Here is a 22,123-nt window from a genome sequence, read left to right as displayed (position 1 = left end):
CCCAGGCCTCACACCCTAAACAGCACGAGCATGTCCAAGGCCTACCAGAGCACCTTCACAGGGGAGATCAACACTCCCTACAGCAAACAGTTTGTCCACTCCAAGTCCTCCCAGTACCGCCGACTGAAGACTGAGTGGAAGAACAACGTGTACCTGGCCCGCTCCCGCATCCAGGGACTGGGGCTGTATGCATGCAAGGACTTGGAGAAACACACTATGGTTATTGAGTACATCGGCACCATCATCCGCAACGAGGTGGCCAACCGCCGCGAGAAGATCTACGAGGAGCAGGTAACTGCTGAGTACTCAAATGTTTTACATAATAATCAAGGTATCAATAGATTGTGGAGTGTTTTATGACACTGTCTGCTTCTCTCTAGAACCGTGGAATCTACATGTTCCGCACCAATAACGAGCATGTAATAGATGCCACTCTGACAGGAGGCCCAGCTCGGTGAGTGCCTCACTGTGTGTGCGTCTGCGTGTGCGTCTGCATAGTTACTCAGTGCATGAATGATATCATACACCACTATATTTGTCTGTGACAGCTTGGTGGTATTTGCTAGGGAGTGAGACTGTGCCTCTTCTCTTGATATTATTTTGTGTGCGTGCGTGTATTGTATGCTTGTTCCAGTCTTACCCGTTGACACTGTTGTCCTTTTCAGCTATGTCAACCACTCCTGTGCCCCCAACTGTGTGGCTGAGGTGGTGACATTTGACAAAGAGGACAAGATCATCATCATCTCCAGTCGCAGGATTCCTAAGGGAGAGGAGGTAAGCCACAGACACCCCAGATGAGCATGTCTGTATATTGCCCTTCAAAAGTATCTGTCAGGCTGTCAAATCTAGGCTGTTATTGACCCTTTCCATCTCTTCTTTTAGCTGACGTATGACTATCAGTTTGACTTTGAGGATGATCAGCACAAGATCCCTTGCCATTGTGGAGCCTGGAATTGCCGAAAGTGGATGAACTAACGGGGAGACGAGAGAGAGAGAGAGAGAGAGAGAGAGAGAGAAAGAGGGAATGAGAATAGTGCATTTTCCCTGGTGCCAGAACACTCCTGCGCCAAAGCCTTTGAAACCTACTTACCCAGTTCATAAGCTGTTCTGAAAACCGAGGAGGGAGACAGACCTCCAAAACAATGAATGACTTGACATTTGCGTTCACACCTGTAGCCAAAGGTTTGAAAAGCATTAATAGTTAAAGTAACCACCTCCATTAACAGCCTAATGGTGGGACAATCTCTTATTCTTGGACTTGTGGATAAACTCTCCTCTGCCAAAAGCAATGATTCTCTTTACTCTACTGCTCCCCTTCAACAACAGGACTCTGTGGCTGGAAACAATCCTCTCTACATCTACCAAATGATCTGATTCTATGTGATCAATACTTTTAGCGCAAGGCTCACCTGGAGCTTTGAAGAAAGCCATTTTAAACTACTAAGAATGAACTAATGCATTTTTTTTAAGTTGGACCTATTCCTCTCCTACATCCCCTCCACCCCCCAAGAAAAGACACTCTTCCCATCAAGTCATCAACGAAGATTGACAACGTGGATATTGGCTAGCTAGACAATCCTGAAGTGGCTCTGTATAGAACTATGTATCATTGATGGATAAGATGTAAGATAATATAAAGTTGAGATGCTATTGACCTGTGGCTCCAGAGGCACCAGATGTTTTATTATCTGGAGTTATAGGTGGGTTAGTTGGACCCAGTCTACCTCATTGATTAAGTGGGAAGTGACTGCTTTGTATAAAACTGTAACTGCTACTGTGGAACGGGGGTGGGGGGGGTGTTTTCATAGGCTAATGCCTTCTCGGACAAGCAGGGAAAACTAAGCAGCAGGTTTGCTCTATTCTATGCTGATAATGATTTACAATAATGAGCCAACATTATTATTCATTAATTAATTATGTATACAGAAGAAATATATGACCGTTTTGGATAAGATATCGCATTAAGATCAATCAGGAACTTGAAACTGAACAGTTTTGGTCATGTAGCTTTTTTTTTTTCATATTTATGCATTTTGATCATGTCATGCTTTTAGGTGTGCAAACACATAACAAATTCACTCTTCAGTTGCTGAGGACAGAGATTGGTGTGATTGATGGCTTTCACGGCTTCAGTATATAAAGTGAAGCAGGATCACAGCGGCATACTTAAGTCTTTGGCAAGACTATCAAGTCCAACTAACCATGAGTGAAGGAAATGTACGCTTGCTGCTTCATGCATTCGTCACATTATGAAAGTTAGCAGGTGATGCAAGACTACTATCCCATTTGACATGTTTTTCACTTTTAGTCCTACAACCCCATCTGCATTGATCTCTTTTTAGCTCAAATGACGTTCAATCATGAATCTTGCCTCTTCCTTTCTGTATCATGTAGTGGACTGTTGTAAACTTACTGTAGTGAGTCTTCCTCTGCCTGACCACAGCCGGTGTGTTTACTCCCTGTATTGTGGTTTTCTAGTGATAGTACTGTCTTCTGGAGGCTTGAAGCAAAGGCAGGGGAAGACTTATAAAAAAGGGCATTTATTTTCTTTTTTTATTAATAACAAAGTAGTTTAAATCTGTAAAGAAAGGAGCCTTATTGAGTCTCCTCGTTCCCATACTACTTTGTTGCCCCCCCCCCCTCCCGACCTAAGACCTCATATAAGAAAATGCAAAAGTGTACAAACTGTATATACAATAGGGGGCAACAAAACTCTTTATCCAACCCCTTTTTAATCAATAAAATCAAACATTTTAGAGAAATAAAATTGATGAGAAAATGAACCACTGGATATCATTTTATGAGAAAGATTAAGCTGTAAATATATAAATATATGTAAAATGGCAAACTAAGTAATATCTTGATATGTATATGAACCAGAGTGTTTTTGCATTTACCTGTTTTTCTATTAGCGTTTTTTGCTATAAGCTTTCAAAGACAGTTTGTTAAAATAGGTATGTGAAAATGTCTGGTCTTCTCCAAACACTTGGATGAGAAGCCGAGGTGAATAAGAAAATGTTCGAGAAAGGATCCATGTGGAAAGTTGTCATGATTATGAAAATCACTTATTGCTTAAAGCAGTACAATGGTGCATAGCATTTGTGTATTTATGTAATATTGTTCATGTATCATTTACTTTTATTTATGCTACTGCTTGTCAATTACCAAAACCTATCCCTTGATTGGTCACAATTGGATTAGTATACTCAGTAAATGGATAACCTTGAACTCCCTAGAATATTACTGTTATATGATTCGTGGTTTGTTATTTTATCTTCCCTATAGAAGTGAATGTGTTGGTATACCTTGTGAAATGGCTACTTGGCCTTATGTATGTTATGATGTACTATTCAAAGTTAACCCCATATTTACCTGAGAATGAATTGCACTCTCATAGTAAATGGAGTACTTCTCTAAAGTGGTAGATATTGATAAAGTATCAGAAGCAGTGATTATAATTTTATTTTTTTCTTGGTATGTTTATATTTCAAGGGAAGATCATGACAAGACATTTTGCCGCTCACTGGATTTTAGCCTGAATAATTCTTACCTTCTATCATGTTTGAATATCTTAATTTAAGTTCTCTGCATATCTTATAATTTAATAAAGAGATTGCTAAAGTTTTTTTTTAACCTAACCTACTTTTTAAAAGATATTGCATCTGTACAGCAGAGATACTTTTAGGGAATATGAATAAATATAATGATCATTTTTATTGTATGTGGCATGTTTTGTATGGATATAATTTTGAATTGTAAATATTTTTTGACGACGCCAGAGGTTGCATCTCTTTATATACAGCTTTCCCTCCCTTTCCCCATCATCTTATTACTTTGTCTCTGCTTTTATTTCTTGTAAAGGAAAATAAAATGCATTTTAAATAATATAATATCCTGAGTCTGACTTATTTATTGACTGATATGTACCGGTAACTACATTTTTGGTTATTGGGAAGTAGTACACACAGGACAGGGCATTAGTAAAGGACTTGATTTATATTAAAACACACTGACAATTAAGAAAGATTGTATTTATTACAGTATCGCTTATGTACACAATTTCTAACTAGTCCTGAAAAGATTTGTTGGACATGGTTTTTGAAATATTGTGAGTGTTTATGAACAGGACGTTTGATGATAAGATACCCATGGCAACAAACCAAACATGGACAGGAATACAGTATTTTTGACATTTTGGTTCTCATAACCATCTCTCCATCAAATACCATAGATTACTCTCCCACCATGCTTTGTCTGGATATTCTTTATCCCTCATGTTACAGTAGCAGCAACATATACTGGGGTATTCACACCCCAAAATCCCCCAAAAACAAAACATGGACAAACATGAGCAGAGGAAACAAACTCTAAAGTATTTTACATCAGTAAAGACAAATATCCCAGTGTTTCAAGACAGCATGCATAACAGGGGACTATCATTAGATTTGTATAATGTTTTAAGAGACCCAAGTTCAAGTGTTAATAACCATTACATAATGCTGCTATGATTTATTCAAACCCATAAGTCCATTTGGAAAGAGCAATGCAGAGCACACAGATGACAAACTGTCTGTCATACCTTCATCAACTTGTCTGCCAACACAAATACTGCATTACTAGCAGCCATTGCTCCCGACAAACATGCAGTTTCACATTACAGCGTGTCCAGCTCAGAAGACAAATAGAAGCCAGTCAAAGCTGGTCAACATCTAACTAAATCATATTTCAAAACCAAACCTATGCTTGGCCTGTTCAATCTGAATGGCAATCTTTTCTGAATAAATACGCATTAGTGAGATTTGAGTCAGGGGTACATCATTAACTATTAAAGGGAATCAATCCAGTGTCAATAAGGGGAAGATAGCAAACATACAGGACATAAATAAAAACTGGCGTTTTGAGCTCCAACAAACTTTCCTTAAAATGAGCCTTCTCTTAAACAGCTGAACAGATTCCATCCATTCATATATAAAAGTGCATTTCCTGCCATAAAGGTCTCTAATCATGAGCTGCAGACTACAACAGAAAGAGCTTGGATCAGTAGTACCATCACACTGTTGGAAATGAACTGTATATTGAACAATGGGGGAAAACCCCAACAGATGTGGCAGAATAATTATTTTGAGTGACTACCACTGCATTTCAGAGATATGAAAAGAGATACAATAATTCACAACTGCTTGAAGAAAAGGTGGAACCACTATATCATTTCCCCCTCAGGCTACACAGATCTGGTCCAGATAATTCTTCCCTCCAGCTGGTAACCGTGCATGTATCCAAAATTGGATCCTCTAAAAGTACCATTGAAATTGAAACCATTTTCTGAAAAATGACCACAGCACCATGTGAAAAAAAGCAAAAAGAGATGCATGTTCTATATACAAATCAAATATACCCAGGATCAGTAGTATCTATCGTAAAAGGAAACAACCACCATGATGTCTTTGCACAAAACACAATATATTTAAAAACAAACAGTATCTTTCATTGCCATTCTATACGCCTCCTATTTGCTCAGTGTATTGGATGCCAGCCGTGATCTCAGGTGAAATAAAGTTAACAGCCTCAGTTAGATAATGGTCTTCACTACATAGCAGGCCCAATGTTGTAGCATGACATGAATGTATTGATTCCATCATGTCACTAGTTGCTCCAGTTTTTCCTTGATTCCATGCACCCTCTCCTATATTTGCTCCTTCAGACCTCCTCAGATATGTTTTTAAAAAGGAAACAAGGACAGATGACAAGGAATCATGGAACGATTGAAGATTTACCGAGTGTTGAGGATAACCCAGGTTGGCAAATCATGGACTAAATTCAAAGATGCATTGCAATAATATTGGAGACACTGGCTTGTCACATAAAATCTCACAGTGTCTATCAATATGAAATAACTATAAACAAATAAATAAAACTGTCCCTGCCAGAGTTCAAAACGACAACTGAACCACATCTAACATGTAAGTAAGCTACAATTGAGTGCAAGATGGGCTATTCAAGTAGCAGAATGAACAGTCTGTCTGCATGTTTGACAGCAAGCCTGTCAACTGGCCAACTAGCTATTCTAGGCTATTCTGAATGCTGTAAAATGGCTGTAGTTTGCTGATATATTGGGAGATGGCCATAGTTGACTTTTGATGCCTTTTAGGGTTGCATCCTGAACAGTGCTTCTGCTACTATCCCACACTCTCACAACAGCAATGAAGCATGATGTTGCCAAGAAAACAGAATATAAAGTCATACGCCATATTCTTTAGCTTGACATCAAAACCACATCATGATGATGAGTCTTCGGGAGATAGCTAGACCATTGTGGGAAGTTAAGATGTACTAAATATGAAACACAATTCCTGTCACTGTACAATAATAATTCCTGCCATGGGAGTCAAAATAATATTCAAACTGAACAGGGTGGTAGTGATAGTATGGTGGTAGTGTTGGAGTTGTAGTGTGGTAGTTGGTGGCCCATGGATAGGGTGAAGGGTAGGGAAACAGGCGGAGGGTTCTCAGGTGGGGCGGAGGGAGATTCTCAGTAGTTTTGGCTAAAAAGGTGAGGTAGGCCTTGTCACAACTTGGAGTGTGGCTTTAAAAACGCAGTTTAATCTGCAGTCTTTTTGCCATGTTCATTTCCTGTCTTCTCTGGTTGTGCGTCTCCACCGAGGCGTGTGCCCACTCAGATCTTGACGTCCTCCTCAATGCTGAGCTGAGACAGGGTCTTCTTGATGCGCAGGGCTGTGAGCCGGGCTGCTCCGTTAGCATACCAGCACTCTCTCATGATCTTCCCCATCACACGCAGGGACTGGGGAGGGAGAGAGCAGGGGTTACGCCGGTCACTCCTTTTGTTCATGCCAGTTCCATTGGTGGATAGGAAATGTTTGTATGTGTTTCGGTAACAAAATGAGGTAAGATAAGCTAATACTGCTTCAAATCAAATGCTTTTGAAGACTAAACCATTCATAAATAACGTGTCCCAATAACGTGTCCTAATCAAAAACAGTTGGTATACAGGTTAGTACAAGCAGTAAGAGAGTGTTTGTACCTCATAGCTCTGCCACCAGTTGGGCACGTTGGGCCTCAACCTCTGGTCACACACCACCTTCCTCATCTCCTCTATGGAGGGGTCAGAGGGCACCAGGTCGAAGTAGGGCAGCTGGTAGTCTTCATGGATGCCTGAGGGCACATGGAGAGCCTGGTCACACACCTCATTACATTTCTCCTTCCCTCTAGTTTAGACTGAGAGAGATTTTTCACACTGGTTCTTATATTTTGTATAATAGTTCTTTCATCCTTGTAGTGTGTTTACTTGCACTTTATTTGATGACAGGGGTCAGGAATGTGTCTTTACCTCCAGTTTTGCAGCGGCGTGCTATCTCCCAGTAGACCAACCCTAGGGCGTAGATGTCCGCACACTTGAAGGAGTCAAAGTGTTTCATGTTGATGGTTTCATCTAGAACCTCTGGAGCCATATACCTGAGACAAACACGTTGATATACATCAATCAGATATACGTCTTTAATTTGAAGGCTGTTTAGAAAATCTATGTACTACTATGATATGGTGTGACTTGTGTATACACCAAGTTGTGGGGCAGTGGTGTTAATACCTCTTGGTGCCCACACGCTGGTTGGGAGCGATGTCGATGGTGTCAGTGATTGACTCATGGCGCACAGCGAGCCCCAGATCAGCGATGGCACACATGCCGTTCTTCTTCACCAGGATGTTTTTGGACTTAAGGTCACGATGTGCAATGCCAGGCTTACCTACAGGAGAACACACACAAGTTACCTCATGTATAAATGGAAGTTGTGGTATCAATAAGGGTGAACATCGATGGTCTGCATTCATATGCCTGCTTGCTCACCCTGGGTTCCCAGGATCTCCATGTGCAGGTGTGCCAGGCCGCTGGCAGCAGACAGTGCCAGTTTGATCATGCCCTCGATGGTGACGGAGTAGTAGTTCAGGTAGTCGAAGAGGGAGCCGTGCTCATGGTAGTCTGACACCAACCACAGCTGTGTCCATGTGCCATTATCTGAGAGAGCGACAGAGAGAGAGAGAGAGACAGAGAGAGAGAGAGACAGAGAGAGAGACAGAGAGAGAGAGAGAGAGACAGAGAGAGAGAGAGAGAGAGAGAGAGAAAGGTAAGGGGGAAGGGACAGTCAATATCAGTTTTGTAAACTGACTCCAGTTTAAGGTTTATCCATGTGATGGATTTCAACAACCAATAGTAAGTCATGGTCTCTTGAATCTCTATGGACATGTGGAGGGGTTGCGCTGTGGTGGGCAATCACCTTTGTTGTCGGCGGCGATGAATCCCAATATGTTGTCGTGACGGAGCATGATGGTCTGGTAGATCTCGGCCTCGCGGAACCAGGAGCGCTCCTCTCTGGAGGAGAAGATTTTCACTGCGACGTCTCCTCCTCGCCACTTTCCCCGCCACACCTCTCCGAAACGCCCTTTCCCTATGATTTCCTGCAGCACGATGGTTCTCGCCACCGTCCGCTGCACAAACAGAGGCAGGCCTGGAGGGGGCAGCAGGGAGCATGTACTTATTAGAGATATTACTATGATAAAAGTTGATGATAAATCCTTAGTGTAGTATGTGGCTGGAAGCAGTAAGTAGCTAGGTACCCACCGGAGCCTGAACCAGAGGTGGACATGTCATAGATGAGGTCCTGCAGGGTCTTGTCCTTGGCCAGATAGAGGTGGTCACAGGAGGGGTCCTCCACCTCTAGCCTCTGCCTGTGGCTGTAAGCCCTCTGGTGGTGCTGGAAGAGGAACACGCCTACCATCAGCAGCATGCACAGCAGAAACACGGGCCCAGCGATCACCGCCACCAGCTCCACTGGCCCCCAGGAGCTCCCGGAGCCCAGCCAGCCCAGCTCCTTCTCTGGGACTAACAAGGGGGAGAGAGAGAGAGAGAGAGAGAGAGAGAGAGAACAGGGTGTAAGTGCTACCATCTCTCTAGTCTTACCAACAGACATGTTTGAATTGGACCCCAAGCAACTACCCCCTAGGCACTGCTGTAAATCTGAGAGTATCAAATGGATATTAGTGAGATCCATCTTCCCCACGGTTGAAGCAGAATTTAGCAGGAAGTTTTCATTAGTCAGTAGACACGTTCACCTAACCCCCCCCAAAGAAAAATCACACTTTTAAACTGCTATGTTCCAAATTGCCCAATTAAGTAAATTCCTACAACTCCCATGATCCTCCTCTCCCTCCCACACAAGGTCCTTCAGAGCTAGCACATGCTGCTCTCTGGGAATCACCGGCAGAGTGCACAGAGTGCAAAATGTCTCGCCTGACGCAGCAGGACACTTTTTTTAGGAAGTAAACAGAACTTGCGTTTCAATAGCTACGATGCAGTGCACGTGGAATGAGTGAGATGGTACGCATCGTGATTCGACCAGAAACACACAAAATGCATTTCCCCTTTAAGTTAAATTCTCCCCATTTCAAACCCAAACAAGTGCCTAAAGGATAAGGAGTAGAACAGTTGATTTGGGATTCAGCTTAAGTCTCCCGCCAGGACAGGAGCCTCACCCGTGGGGACCTTGAGGTCGACACTGTTGCAGAAGTCGGTGTAGCAGCAGTGTGTGTTGAGCAGGCCCTCGGCGCTCAGGCAATAGAAGGGTTGGCCAGGGGGCACCAGGTTGTCACGGGTGATGCAGATGCGCACATGCTGCTCGTGCCCCTGGATGAACGAGGTGGAGGCCATGCACGCCCCATCTGTCTCACACACATACGCCGTCTTCTCACAGTTGGTGCAGTTACATCTCAGAGCTGTGGGGAGGAGATGGAGAGAGGGGAGTCAGGTTGGGCAGTATCACCACATAGCTGAAAGAGAACAGTTAGGGGGAGTCAGGAGATGGTGAGAGGGGTTAATGAATGCTGTTTTAGTTTAGATATGAGGAAGAATTCAAGTTAATAATTGAAGTGTTGAGTTTTGTCCACCAGAGGGCATGCTAAGACAACAATTACGACTACGCATTCTAAAGACTACCCCAGGATAGAGTCCCATTCAGAGAGGAGCCAGTGTGCGTGCAGACTGGTGTAGCAGCAGACAGCCCCGGCTGAAATCAGATCCTTCACTGCAGATGAACCCAAACACACTCGGTGGAGATGAAACTGCCCTGGGACAGAGACACAGTGAAACCCAACAAGGGGAGAGTGCCTCGGCCAAATCCCCAATGCAGCATTCTGCTCCTCACAGAGAGCAGAGAGAAACCTTGGTTTAATGAGAGGCTTTTATTAAACATAGACAGAGCTCCTGCGGTGGGACCTATTAAAACCGAAGAAAAGTCATGTTGCTCTAAGAGCCTATTGGTGTTTTATAATAGGCTAACAGAAGATCAGAGGAATAAAATGGGGGCTAGCTAGGATCCATGACTGTTGCATGTCTGTATGCATCTTGTGCTTCAAACTGTGCCAAAGCAACTATTAAACCAGTGCAAACTGATTTGATTTGCCCAGAAATGTGATTATGCGTCATACTCTTGCTTCCTGTCCCAAGAAGTCAGTAAATAGACCTCAGTATCCAGAGGTCTCTGGTATAGCTAATGAAGGCCACGCTAGGCAGGCTGGGTGGGGCTGCTGTGGGACAGGTATTCACATGGGGGACAAAACAAAAAGCGAGCTGACTGAACTCACTGATCTCCAGTCAGTTGCCGGGGAGGAGCGGAGGGTCTGATAACACAGGGGTGTGAGTGAAGCGTGACAGCTCGGAGCTGATCCAGGAACAATGGCTGGGTCACTCAACACAAATCACTGTGACTAAAGAAAACATCACTCAGGAACAAATGGCAACACATTCAAACACAGGAGACAAGAGGGTGGATTTTAAGTCTGCTCACTCAAAAAAAAGAGCTTAGCTTTGTTAGACCTCGACAACTGCCGGAAGAATAAAAAGAAAAGTGTTTCAGCTAATCCTCAGTCTCCTCTCCTGCAGGTCTCTCTGACCTGTGAGCTCACTCAAAACTGTTGGCACTAGATTTCCCCCAAAAGTCTCAATATATAACTAATCTGTTTGCCCTCTGCCAATCTCCTACTTTCTCCTACTCTCTCCCTGGGATCCATGAATCTGTCTCAGAGGTACACTTTTTTCTCGGTCTTACTCAACACACTCATTCTCTCACGCATATTGTGCCAGATATGTGACATGATCTAAGTGGCCAAACCCCACCCATGAAGTCCATGGGAGTGTTTCCCACAGTTGAACAGCAGCATGTTTCTATGTGTGTGCATGAAGTTGGAACTAACTGGAAAAGTAAGTGGAGTGAGTCTGTGTCTTGGTGATTCCCGTTAGCGTGTGGCTGCTGGAGCCGGGAAAGTGGCAGGAACTTCGAGTGGAGCGTGTCCAAATTCCCCACAGTTCACATGCACATGGAATTTCCTGCAGATTACACAGAGGTGAAGCGGGCCCTGATAAAGTTGGAAAAACAACCCAGTGCCACATCCTCCTCTTAATCTGGAGCCTAATGGAGCAAATAGTTTCACTAAATAAGGGAGAGAAGGTTGGACTACAGCCCATGTACCCACCCAGGCTGGTCCTTACAGAGGTGTACAGAGGTCTTCAATATATTTTATAAAAAATAATATGTTGTTTTCAGACAAGTGAAATAAGCTCTCACAAATTATTTGTGAGGATAGAAAATGCTTAACTCTAAAATGCTTAATGCTTACCTGTTGGCAACTGACACCAGTACACGCACGCTAAAGAAATGTGTCCAAAGAGGGGAACAAACTTTTATCTTCAAAAGTATGGATAATGCATACATATTTAATGCAAGCTTTTATAGAAAATTAAGCTCGAAAACATTTCCTTGGTCTGAAGCCAGTGCAAAGCCAATGTGTCCTCATACACAAAAAAAGACGAGGCATCGTGACTTCAGGTCATCTCCTCTATCCTGTCTGATTTTGATGGTTATCTGGAGACGTGACACCGGAGCAATTCTTTCATCTTTCAACTCTGGTTTCACAGAAGCCACACATGCACACACACATGTTGGGCAATAGGGCAACTTAGTTTTTACTTAACACACACACTTTTTTACTCCCTCAAAGTGCTCAGGTCAAATGATTTATTTTAATTGTTGCCTATTATTATTTTACTTGCCATTTTCCTTCACTTCTACACCTCTGTGGACATGGTAGCTATGGAAAACAAAGAATGTTGCCTATATTGATAACTGATTGAATTTTGAATTTTAAAAAATGACTATTTAGCCCTAAATTACAGTGGCCACATGCAGTTTCATTCCTTGGTTGCCAGAAAAGAACATCAGAATCACCCAGTGGTGATGTTTTTTTCAGGCCCTGATAAAGATTTTGAAAGCAGTAGTCCCCAAAATATCCAGATTTAGCATTGATCTACCACGAAGTTGCTGAAAATAATTTCAAAATACCCGGGTATACGGTATTATCAGATACCAGGCCAATATATATAAAAAATAAAAACACGCGCGCACACACAGCATACACTCTGTCAACACATCCATCATCCTGTGTGTGACGGGACAGACAGACAGAGCCAAGACACTGAGGAAGGAAATCAAACATGGCTGAGACACACAGCCTCTGGGTTGTTAGTGGTCTACCACAAGTTTGCGTTGTGGTCAGTTCTTCTAGTTAGGGGCTAACACATGTCTGAATCTGCTTTGTAGCTTGAGCCCTACAACACACAACACATTAAAGATCATCATTTCCAAGAATAAGCTAAAATAATAACTTCATAGTAGGCATTCTAAAAACCAAGCCATGCAAAATGTAGGCCTAGGCTAAGTAAGACATAAAAGCAGCTATACTGCACTCTAAATTTCTTTCATGTATAAAAAGCAGAGCAGACAGTATCAAACTGCTATCAGTAAGTAAGTAAGATGAACAAAGTAACTCAGCAGCAGTTATTTACCCAATGCAAGTTTTATGCATGTCTGTTTACAAAAGTACACTGTATTTTTGTGCTTGGTTTAATAATTCCCTTGCAACATTTTTGGTGAAATGATGGTCTCGAGATAGGCTATCTGAATGTGCAAGGCACCGGAGACCAGCAGAGTGTGTGGTTGGAGTGAACTCTGCTCTTGTATCCACATAATTGGTGGCCTTACACTGGGTCTTTGTGTGGAGATTAGGGGGACATGAAGAGGGATTGGACTGGCCCTGTCTGAACAAAGAGCAGGAGAGGGCCGCATGGAGTGGAGGGGGGAGGGGTGGTGGCGGCAGGGGGGGTCACAAGCCCCTGTGTTTTGGAGATAGACAGGGAGAGGAGAAGAGTACAGACACTAGGCCCGGACAATTGGGGGGGCCCAGCTGTGAGGGGGGTCTGCTAGGGTGACCAGCTGTGACCGTCATTAAAACCCAGTCTAGACTTTGACTAAGAAAAATAGGGAAGATTTTTTTTTGGAAAATGTAATGCAGGATAAGACTCTTTTCAGCGGCAAGTTAGAAGTTCCTATCATTCCGTTCATGTCGAGACAGGAAATGGCAGACAGAGTAAGGAAGGGATTAATAAAACATTGTTGCCATAACCAGCGCTTCCCTAATATGGATTTAGCTCATGGGAGAACATTGGGAGATTCCAAAACCACATAATGAGCAACACAAACAGCCTACATTCTGATTGCAGTGACTGTGTGTGTGTGTGTGTGTGTGTGTGTGTGTGTGTGTGTGTGTGTGAGACTTGTGGTTGGAACAGTCAGACTTGACACAATGCAAATTCATGTTAAAATGGCAACGCACTGTCACAACACAGGTGAACTTCAGTTATGATGAAGTCATTGGAAAACGTTGACGCTTGAGGTTCAGAATTCTGAGGGTTAATGCTGTAGACAGTGCTTGTGAGCAGCATTACCAAAATGCACCAGCTGAAATCAGATCCATACAGCTACCAGACGAAGAGCTGATAAAGACACGCAGACGCCACCAGACAAGGAGCGCGCACACACACACACACACACACACACACACACACACACACACACACACACACACACACACACACACACACACACACACACACACACACACACACACACACACACACACACACACACACACACACACACCTAATCAATGCTGGGGAAGGAGGAAAGTCATTACCGTTGTCCCATCCCAGGGTCAGATTACTGGTCTGATTCTAAAAGCAAACGGGCGGGCAGCTCCTACAATCTCTACCACTGCCCACAGTACAAGCTGGTTTCCCCAGTATCCCAACACATAGTTCAAAGACAGATTTCACACCTCCAAAGAGGCAACTGTGGAATGGAAGGTGAGTATCAGGTTAAGCAGCACCATAGATATGACACAGAGTGTGAGCTCTCCATACTCTCCAGGGTATACAGTGACAAACAGCACAGTTGTAGAATACCATAATAACAACTAGACTACCTATGTAAGGTAGAACAGTCCTTTGCTTCTACAGGACCAACATAGGATTCCTCCATAGTGCTTCACACGATGGTAACAATACAGAGTGTGGTAAATGGACAATAATTCACAGGTCTGTTCCCCATTTCACAGAGTTGGTACATATGAGGAAATAAATGGTACAAAATTATCAAGAAACAAAAGGTCAAAGTGAGTTCCACTCTTAAAGGAACATGAACATAAACAAACCAGCCAGTCGCTAATTCAGAAATGGTAAGCACACCTCTCCCTAAAGCTCCTTGTAGTTCCATAACCATGTGATTACCTACAAATACGTCACTCAGGGTAAAATCACAATATCTAGCTTTTAATCTACAGAACAACTAATACAGAATACAACATAGTTATCATGGACCTGGGTCACATAGAGGCTAGACTGTCTACTTTCTGCCATTAGGCCCTCTCTCCGGGGCAACAGATGTCATTAAGCAGGTCACTAAGCCCACAGTAGACTAGCGCTTTAAATAGTTCTGTTTACAAGGTAGGAAATGGGGGCTTTTTGCTGCTTCAAATAACATTCTCTGTGATTGCATAGAAAAACATCAAGCAGAGAGATATTGGCAGCAGGAGGAGTTCTGCCTGTTTCCAATGGCTATAATAGGTACAGGAGATGCTATAGATAGCTTTGGATATTCAACCAAAAGCTTCCTTCAAGAATACAGAAAATAGAAGCCAGTCTGTCATGGCAGAGGGCAATAGGAAGCGTAAGTGGGACAATAGAAAGGCTAACACAGTACAGATACCATTTGGTGATAGTGCAGCCAAGTCTGTATGAATCTAGGCCTACAACAGAGAGAGAGAGAGAGAGAGAATAGAGTGGAGGAGGATGAGAAAGAGAGACGCACCCTGCCTCACGGCAGTCTCTCTGGCTCACAGGGCCCATATTACATTGCTGTTCACTTTTTCTCACTCAGGCACCTGAGTACGTCACATAGGTCAACTAGGGATCCTGACACGAGTGACTCTTAAATTCCATTTGTGTCATCCACACGTGATTAATCTGTCCGTGAGAAATCCTACTCTGTGAGTAAGGACTTACATCTTTCCCATGCTGTCACAAACCTTTCTAGCTACCTCGCTAGCTACTTTCAAGTTTGTCTGGATTCAGGCCTGCCATGGTATAATCCATTATGTGGTGTGAAACTGTGGCTCCAGACAGGGCTGTGGCCCCCTCTTCACACAACAGCCCAGACCAGCTGGACAAACCCATCATCAGCCCCCTCTCACTGGTCTCACTCACACCAGAGTGTTATGTGTGAGTAACCCAGTCGAACGGTCCAACTCAGATGCAACCCATTCATCCACTCATTATTTTCCAATCAAGTCTGTGAACATCTGACCAATCTTGGTACATCATGTCCATATCTAAACCCAAGGGTGGAAAGTTCCCCTCTGATTCTTGGAAGTGGAGTGTGTCACCCATTTTACTCAACACAGGCCAAGAAACAAATGGATTGTAGCAGACTTGAGGCATTTACATTTGCAGATGGGGTTAATTTTGTCTATTCCTTTTAACTTTTTTTTCCTGAGTGGCAAGTTGCAACAAGGGAAAACCTTCACATGAAGAGATCACAGAAAGAGAAAAATAACTGGAAGTTGGCCCAATGTGGCTCAGCTCTTCCCTGTGTCTCAAATGGACTTACTCAATGATTATGCATAGGCTATAGCTTAAAGAAACTGGGATCTATTAAAAAAAGACAGAAAATCCATATTTCAGCTATTTATATTACAAAACATAAGTAGAATATTACTTGTTCAGAATACAATCAGAAACAAGTATCTTCGGCATAACAAATTACAGATGTAGCCTGTTCATTTAAGCTCTGGATGTGGACATCAGCTGCTCTGTGCAGACATGGGGATTGAGGTAGCGGTGGGCCCCCTTACTAGACCCTGAAAAGACCCCATTCACCACATTTCCATCACAATGAACCCAGACTTCAACTTTGACTTCTGTCTGGGTCTATTGAATGCATTGCTGTGGCCGCACTCTGCCAGCTTTCCCTGGTTAGTGGTCACAAAACAGCCTTTTCACTCCTCACACAGTGACACCAATTGTTTACTTGCACCGCACCTACCCTAACATTATTGTTGATTACACTACTGTGTCGTTTCCAGTCGTGTTTTTAGATGGAGAAGACCACACGTGGAAAGGTTTTCAGCTGAATTACTTTCTTTCGTGCGATACCTTGCAAAACTGCATGTTTACCTACAGATTAGTTTGACCTAATCGGTGTATTAACTGGAAAACAATTGCACGATAACCATTTCAAACGGGCATACGACGTGCTGCCATCCCTCCCCCACATGTACACGCCGCCTCGCGCTTGTTTGGTAAATATTCTAGCATAACACAGATAACTATGATACCAACACAACAGTGAGGACACAGACACGCGAAGATTAAAACTCTCAACAGATTCCTGTTAGCTCGCAGTCTACCTGCGGATTATTTGGTTATTCACGAAGATAATGACACCCAAATGAATATAATAGTAGCAAACGGCTTTGAAACATTACAATGGTCAAAGCGACACTGAGCTCTGGGGAAACGAACACAACGCCAGCGCGTGTTCACGGCTAGCGAACTCTAACAGCTTAGCCAGCCTCACTACTCACTGACCTGTGGAACAACTGGTCACGTTATTATCTCACTGATACTGCTCGGTCTGGTCGTGTTAATGCACGAATCAGCAGCGCTGTATACTCAATGTATATGTTGGTTTCTGATTTATTGCAAGGCAACATTGGCTAGCCAAGCTGTGCTGTGGTTTACACATCCCAAACAGCGCCATGATGATCGACAGGCGAGCCGCCCTTGCACACACACGCAGAGAAATACAAACACACCAAGGCAAAAAGCCGGAAAAAGCACATGTATGTATCTATATCTTACCGTCGCCGACAGCGAATAACCCGAACAGGGCCAGCAACATAGAGACAGTTTGTTTTAAAGCCATTTCTTCAGGATTCCCATCGCTTCATTTTCACGCGTTCGAGTGTAGTGTTGTCAACACGGCCAAACCTAAAACACAAACCACAAACCTACACACACCACCGGCGGTAGCCAGGCGAAGGGATACAGGCGGAGTTAAAGGGGTGTGCTCTTACATTTAAAGGGGAGGGCTTCGTCATGTCTCCGCCGCCCCTTTGTTGTTGTAAGTAGTCCCCTCGCTCAATAGAATGAAAATAAAGACCTGAGAGAGAGCGATGCAGCCAAACCATTGGGACATCACTTTGTTGGGACAAACACTGACTAGGGCATAACTTTTAAAATTAAACTTTTAAAATTAAAATAAATAAAATGTATTAGATTATGATCGGATGTTTCTTGATAAGACAACAATATATCCATAACAAACCAAAAGAGAATATATTATAATAATTCCAATAGAAAACCTTTTATGTAGGCCGCTATAGGCCTAAATACAATTTCTAACCTGACAAAGGGTAGTGCTATATTTTCAATGACCATAAAAGGCTCGGGTGGAAGTTATTGTTGAAACACACCAATGTGAAGAATCTCTGTCTCTCTCTCTCTCTCTCTCTCTCTCTCTCTCTCTCTCTCTCTCTCTCTCTCTCTCTCTCTCTCTCTCTCTCTCTCTCTCTCTGAATAAAGAATTGAGCATCAGCGCTGACTCGTGATTATAATCTGGTTACATAAAAAGACTCAGGGTCACACATGTTCCTTGAGTTTCTTCTGTTTTGGATGTGCAGAGAATTCTGTAAAAGATCATTGAATTAAAGTGAGATTATACATCCAATTGTGTCTTAATGAGAGTAGGATGCATTTGTAGGACTGGAAGTTGTATCTTGTCATGCTGTTATCACCTGTCCATTCGCTAGGACTCTCACTGCTCTGTCCCCAAGTATAATTGTGTCTGCTTAGTCTCCACAGTGGGCTTATATCCAGCCTTTATCAAGCTGTCCAATTTATCTCCAAAATGTCTCCAGTGCACACTGTCTCCTGTTCCAATCCTCCTATAAGATGAGCCATTTGGAATTGGCCCATGGAGGGAGGAATACACAGAGGAGGGAAAGACAGTGAAAGCAGTAGGGACTGGGGGGGCTTTGCCTCTGATTCTTGAATAACCCCCCATATTGTTAAAATAACCACCTCTTCATCTGACTGACCAGACAGACTGGGTCTTTGATGGCGTGTTATCTCTCTGGAGTTTGTTCTACACCAGGCAGACAAAGCCATCCACAGGTACGTTAGTGCAGCAGATTAATGAAATAATCGTTCGCTTGGTGATACAAGCACCACATTTGGCACACAAGTGCTTTGGGACCTACTCTCTCAGAAAAGTACGGTTTCCACTTGAAAAAACAAAATGGCCACCATTTTTCAAGATGGCCGCCATTCGAAATGGATTCAAACAGCGTTTTTGACTGAATAATCCTATTTTGATGGCCTATACATTGAAGTATATTGTAGCGAACGAGTGTAACTCGCCCCATGCGGGAGTCGAACCCCGACCTCCCACATAACCGACGGCCGCGCTAACCATTAGACCAAGAGAGTTAACTCCCTTGGAGGAGCTGTTAACGGGGCCTCATACAGGATCGTTACACTATCCTCACCGTTCGGGAGAGCGTGCCCTCACGCTTCACTATGTCAAGTCCCTCACGTGGACACGCCTCTCCGATGGCCTTCCTTCCATCCCACTTCTAACACCAGTGTAGCGAACGGGAATCTTCTAGTGTAACTCGCCCCATGCGGGAGTCGAACCCCGACCTCCCACATAACCGACGGCCGCGCTAACCATTAGACCAAGAGAGTTAACTCCCTTGGAGGAGCTGTTAACGGGGCCTCATACAGGATCGTTACAATATGTTTTTGAGTGTGAGAAATCCAATTCTGCATTTAGAATATCAAAATGATTGAATATTATGGTGATAAAATGGGAATTAAACTAAAAACACTCTCTTGGTGTTGTTTCCGATACGCAAAATACGCATATTGCATTGCAGTGCGCAGTGCTACAATTTTATTTTATTTTCTCATTTCAAAAAGGACACAAAATAACCAGAATGATTGAGCAATTTCCTAAAAGATGCATTAAAGACATTAGTTTCACTTTTGGCTATTGGACCTGTAAGCTACTTGTAGGTAAGGCCACGTAGAGGCTGTCTTTGTCTCCCCCAATGTTTTTTTGTTGTTGTATTTTGTATTATTTTTGTTTTTTTATTTATACTGTAGTTAGAGGAAACACAGAAAACATGTCCTTTTCAAGGATGTTGAGGTCTGCATCTTCTATGATAGGTGGGTACTGACTGAGCTTTTTGAAGACAGGGCTCACTTTAGGGTTAACCTCCCATGCTTGCCATGCCGTTTTTTTGCCTTTGCCATGAAAAGCTGACACAACATCACAGCCAGTGAAGGCGTGAAAGAACAGCATGCCACTGGATTTCTCTGGGCCAAGAGAAAGCACCATGTCATGGATAGGCAACCACTTAATGGACTGACCTTGGCCAAATTCTACCCAAAGCCTTACTAAGCCTGCATCCTGAAGAGTCGCAAAAACATTGACTGCAACAACAAGAATATCTGTGTCGCATGCCTTGATCAACACAGACTTCATCTGTTGCTTGGCTGCATGAAGAGTATGTATGAAGATTCTGGAGTCAGCTTCCTCATGGTTACATGGACTAAAGCCTTCAAGGCTGATGGGCTTGTTTGATAGAGCCTGCTCCCCTTTGGTCACAACTATGACATTGTTGGGACACAGGGTCACTATCTTGTCGGCTAGGAACACGAAGAGCTCAGTCTTGTTGTTGCTGTCTCGCAGGAAGCTTTTTCAGTTGGGTGGGAGTTTGTTTTTGTCTGTCACTCTTCGTCGACCTCCCATACCTCTGTTTGACCTAGTTTCAGCCTTCAGGCTTGAAGTCCAGTAGACATCAAAAATGATATCTGTTCGCTCATACTTTGATGAGTGGGTCTGGATTTTTGGAACTACATCCTGGACAGCATATTCCTCAAAGGTCTTTGATGTCGTAGGAGACAATGAATGCACAAGAGAGGAACCATCAATGATAATGGCATCACATTCTGGTTGTTTGTCAGGAGGAGAAATGGTAGCTTCCAGAATTTTTGAAAGCTGAGACTTCTGGCCAGAGTGGAGTGTCACTCAGTGCAGCAGGGAAAGGTTGATTCTCATGCTTAAAGAACTCAAGCAGGTCACACTCTCGTAATTGGCAGGATATAAAAAGCTGCGAGAACAGACGACAGTCATCTTTGAGTACCTGCTTCTTCATGTCACTGGAAGCTGCAGCTGCCTCTTGGCGAAAGAAGTCGGCTTTGTTCTTTTTAATGGGCTTATAGAAGGAACCCTCATCCCCCAGACCATTGAAAAAGTCTCTGAAGGCAGCTTGACCGTTCTCAAAGTGAGTTCTTACAAGCTCAGCAGCACTGGGATGTGCGATGATTTTTGTGTCCAATGTGAGCAGATCTTTGGACTCTTCCTGGAAAGGATTGCCCAGATCCTTCATCACATCAAACAACTTTTGGACCTTGTCAGTGAAGGACTTCTGAGACTGACTGGTCTGCTCATGATGCCTGACATCTTTGTTTGCTTCTTTGACTTGAGATGCCAACTCATACTGGTTGACTAACTGGCTAACTTCTGGTCCAGACACCATCCACCGCCTCAGTGCAGATGGATCCTCTGTAAGGCCAATGGCACCACCATCACCTTTAACAACTGCATTGGCCTGCTCGTGAGCTTGGTCAATGGGTAAGCCTGAGAACTCCCTGTGAGTCTTGTGGACCACAAACTTTCCAAGCTGAAATTCATGGAAAACCTGAGGATGAGTTTGCTCCAAAGACGCCATGTCTCTGAGGTGGATGGGGAGCCATCGAGCATAGTTCACATTGTTGTTTGCAAAGAAGAATGGAATTAGAGCAGACAGTGCTTGACAATACAAGTTGAAGTTAGCTTCTCTGAAAGATCTGACCAAAGAGAAAACCACCAATTCCATTGACAACACAAGCTCCCAGAATTGAAACTGGGGGCTCTCCTCCCTGCGTTTATCACACCAGTCACTGAAATTCAGGGCTCCTTCATTCTCCTCTGCACAATGGTACTCATATGCTTCCTTTCGGAGCATGTAGAGACAACATGCTGTAACTTGGTGCATTAGGCGTGTTCTTGTGACACTTGAGGCAGAAAGAAAGGAGTCAGCTTTTCCAGAAGAAGCTACCCCAGCCTCCACAAGAGCACCTGTCCACCCACTACTCTGAAGCAGGGTCCCCAGTGATCTGAATGCAGCCATCTCTATGTGGAGTCCACCAAACATTACAACAAATTTGTCCTCGCCATAGGCTACAGGTCAGGCCAGTGCCACTGGACTTGTTTGGCAAGAGCATAAATAGGCTGGTCTGCAGTTATCACGGGAACCTGGTTTGGGTTGAGGTGTGCAATAGCATCCCTGACTTTGTTCATGGAATGCCTCACCGTGGCAACAGAATGTGCCTCATCACGAAGAAGGGGCAAGAGTGAGGTAATGCCCACTTCAAATTCAAGACCTCGCTTCTTCTCTGCATGGTGGACTGAACCCCATGGTGAGTTTCACAGCAGTGATGTCGACAGATGGTTGACCACATCATCTCAATTAATGGTGATGAATGCTGCCCTTCAATTTAATGCAATATCTGTGATCAGACAGCTTCCAAAAACGCTTATTTTGAGTTACGTAATAG

General features: G+C 43.5%; 2 protein-coding genes across 3 annotated transcripts in view; one reads left to right on the top strand and one right to left on the bottom strand.

Annotated features, from left to right (window-relative positions):
• Positions 1-1,334, top strand: part of kmt2d (lysine (K)-specific methyltransferase 2D) — a gene marked incomplete at its 5' end in the record, with an annotated part of 31,542 nt that extends 30,208 nt beyond the window's left edge. The window contains 4 exon segments of the mRNA XM_080534594.1: positions 6-291; positions 381-454; positions 666-774; positions 883-1,334. Coding sequence (XP_080390720.1) covers positions 6-291; positions 381-454; positions 666-774; positions 883-975 — 562 coding nt within the window. The 3' untranslated portion in view covers positions 976-1,334.
• A 5,339-nt stretch (positions 1,335-6,673) lies between these two features.
• On the bottom strand, positions 6,674-17,447 carry acvr1ba (activin A receptor type 1Ba; the record flags this gene model as incomplete). Of its 2 annotated transcripts, none has more annotated exons than XM_080533297.1 (9): positions 17,318-17,447; positions 9,544-9,783; positions 8,633-8,893; positions 8,289-8,519; positions 7,862-8,029; positions 7,604-7,760; positions 7,346-7,470; positions 7,040-7,170; positions 6,674-6,799 (listed from the first exon to the last, which is right to left on the bottom strand). In XM_080533297.1, the coding sequence occupies exons 1-9, from the start codon at positions 17,379-17,381 to the stop codon at positions 6,674-6,676; spliced, it is 1,503 nt and encodes a 500-aa protein (XP_080389423.1). In that variant the 5' UTR covers positions 17,382-17,447. The 2 variants fall into 2 exon arrangements, with proteins under 2 accessions (XP_080389423.1, XP_080389424.1); XM_080533298.1 differs by having other exon boundaries at positions 8,633-8,887.
• Between the last annotated feature and the right edge of the window lie 4,676 nt (positions 17,448-22,123).

Source organism: Nansenia antarctica (genome assembly GCF_963989245.1).
Source record: "Nansenia antarctica genome assembly, chromosome: 6".
In the NCBI taxonomy this organism is placed as follows: Eukaryota; Metazoa; Chordata; class Actinopteri; order Argentiniformes; family Microstomatidae; genus Nansenia; species Nansenia antarctica.
Note: the sequence above shows the minus strand (reverse complement) of the source record. Positions and strands in the feature narration are given on the sequence as shown.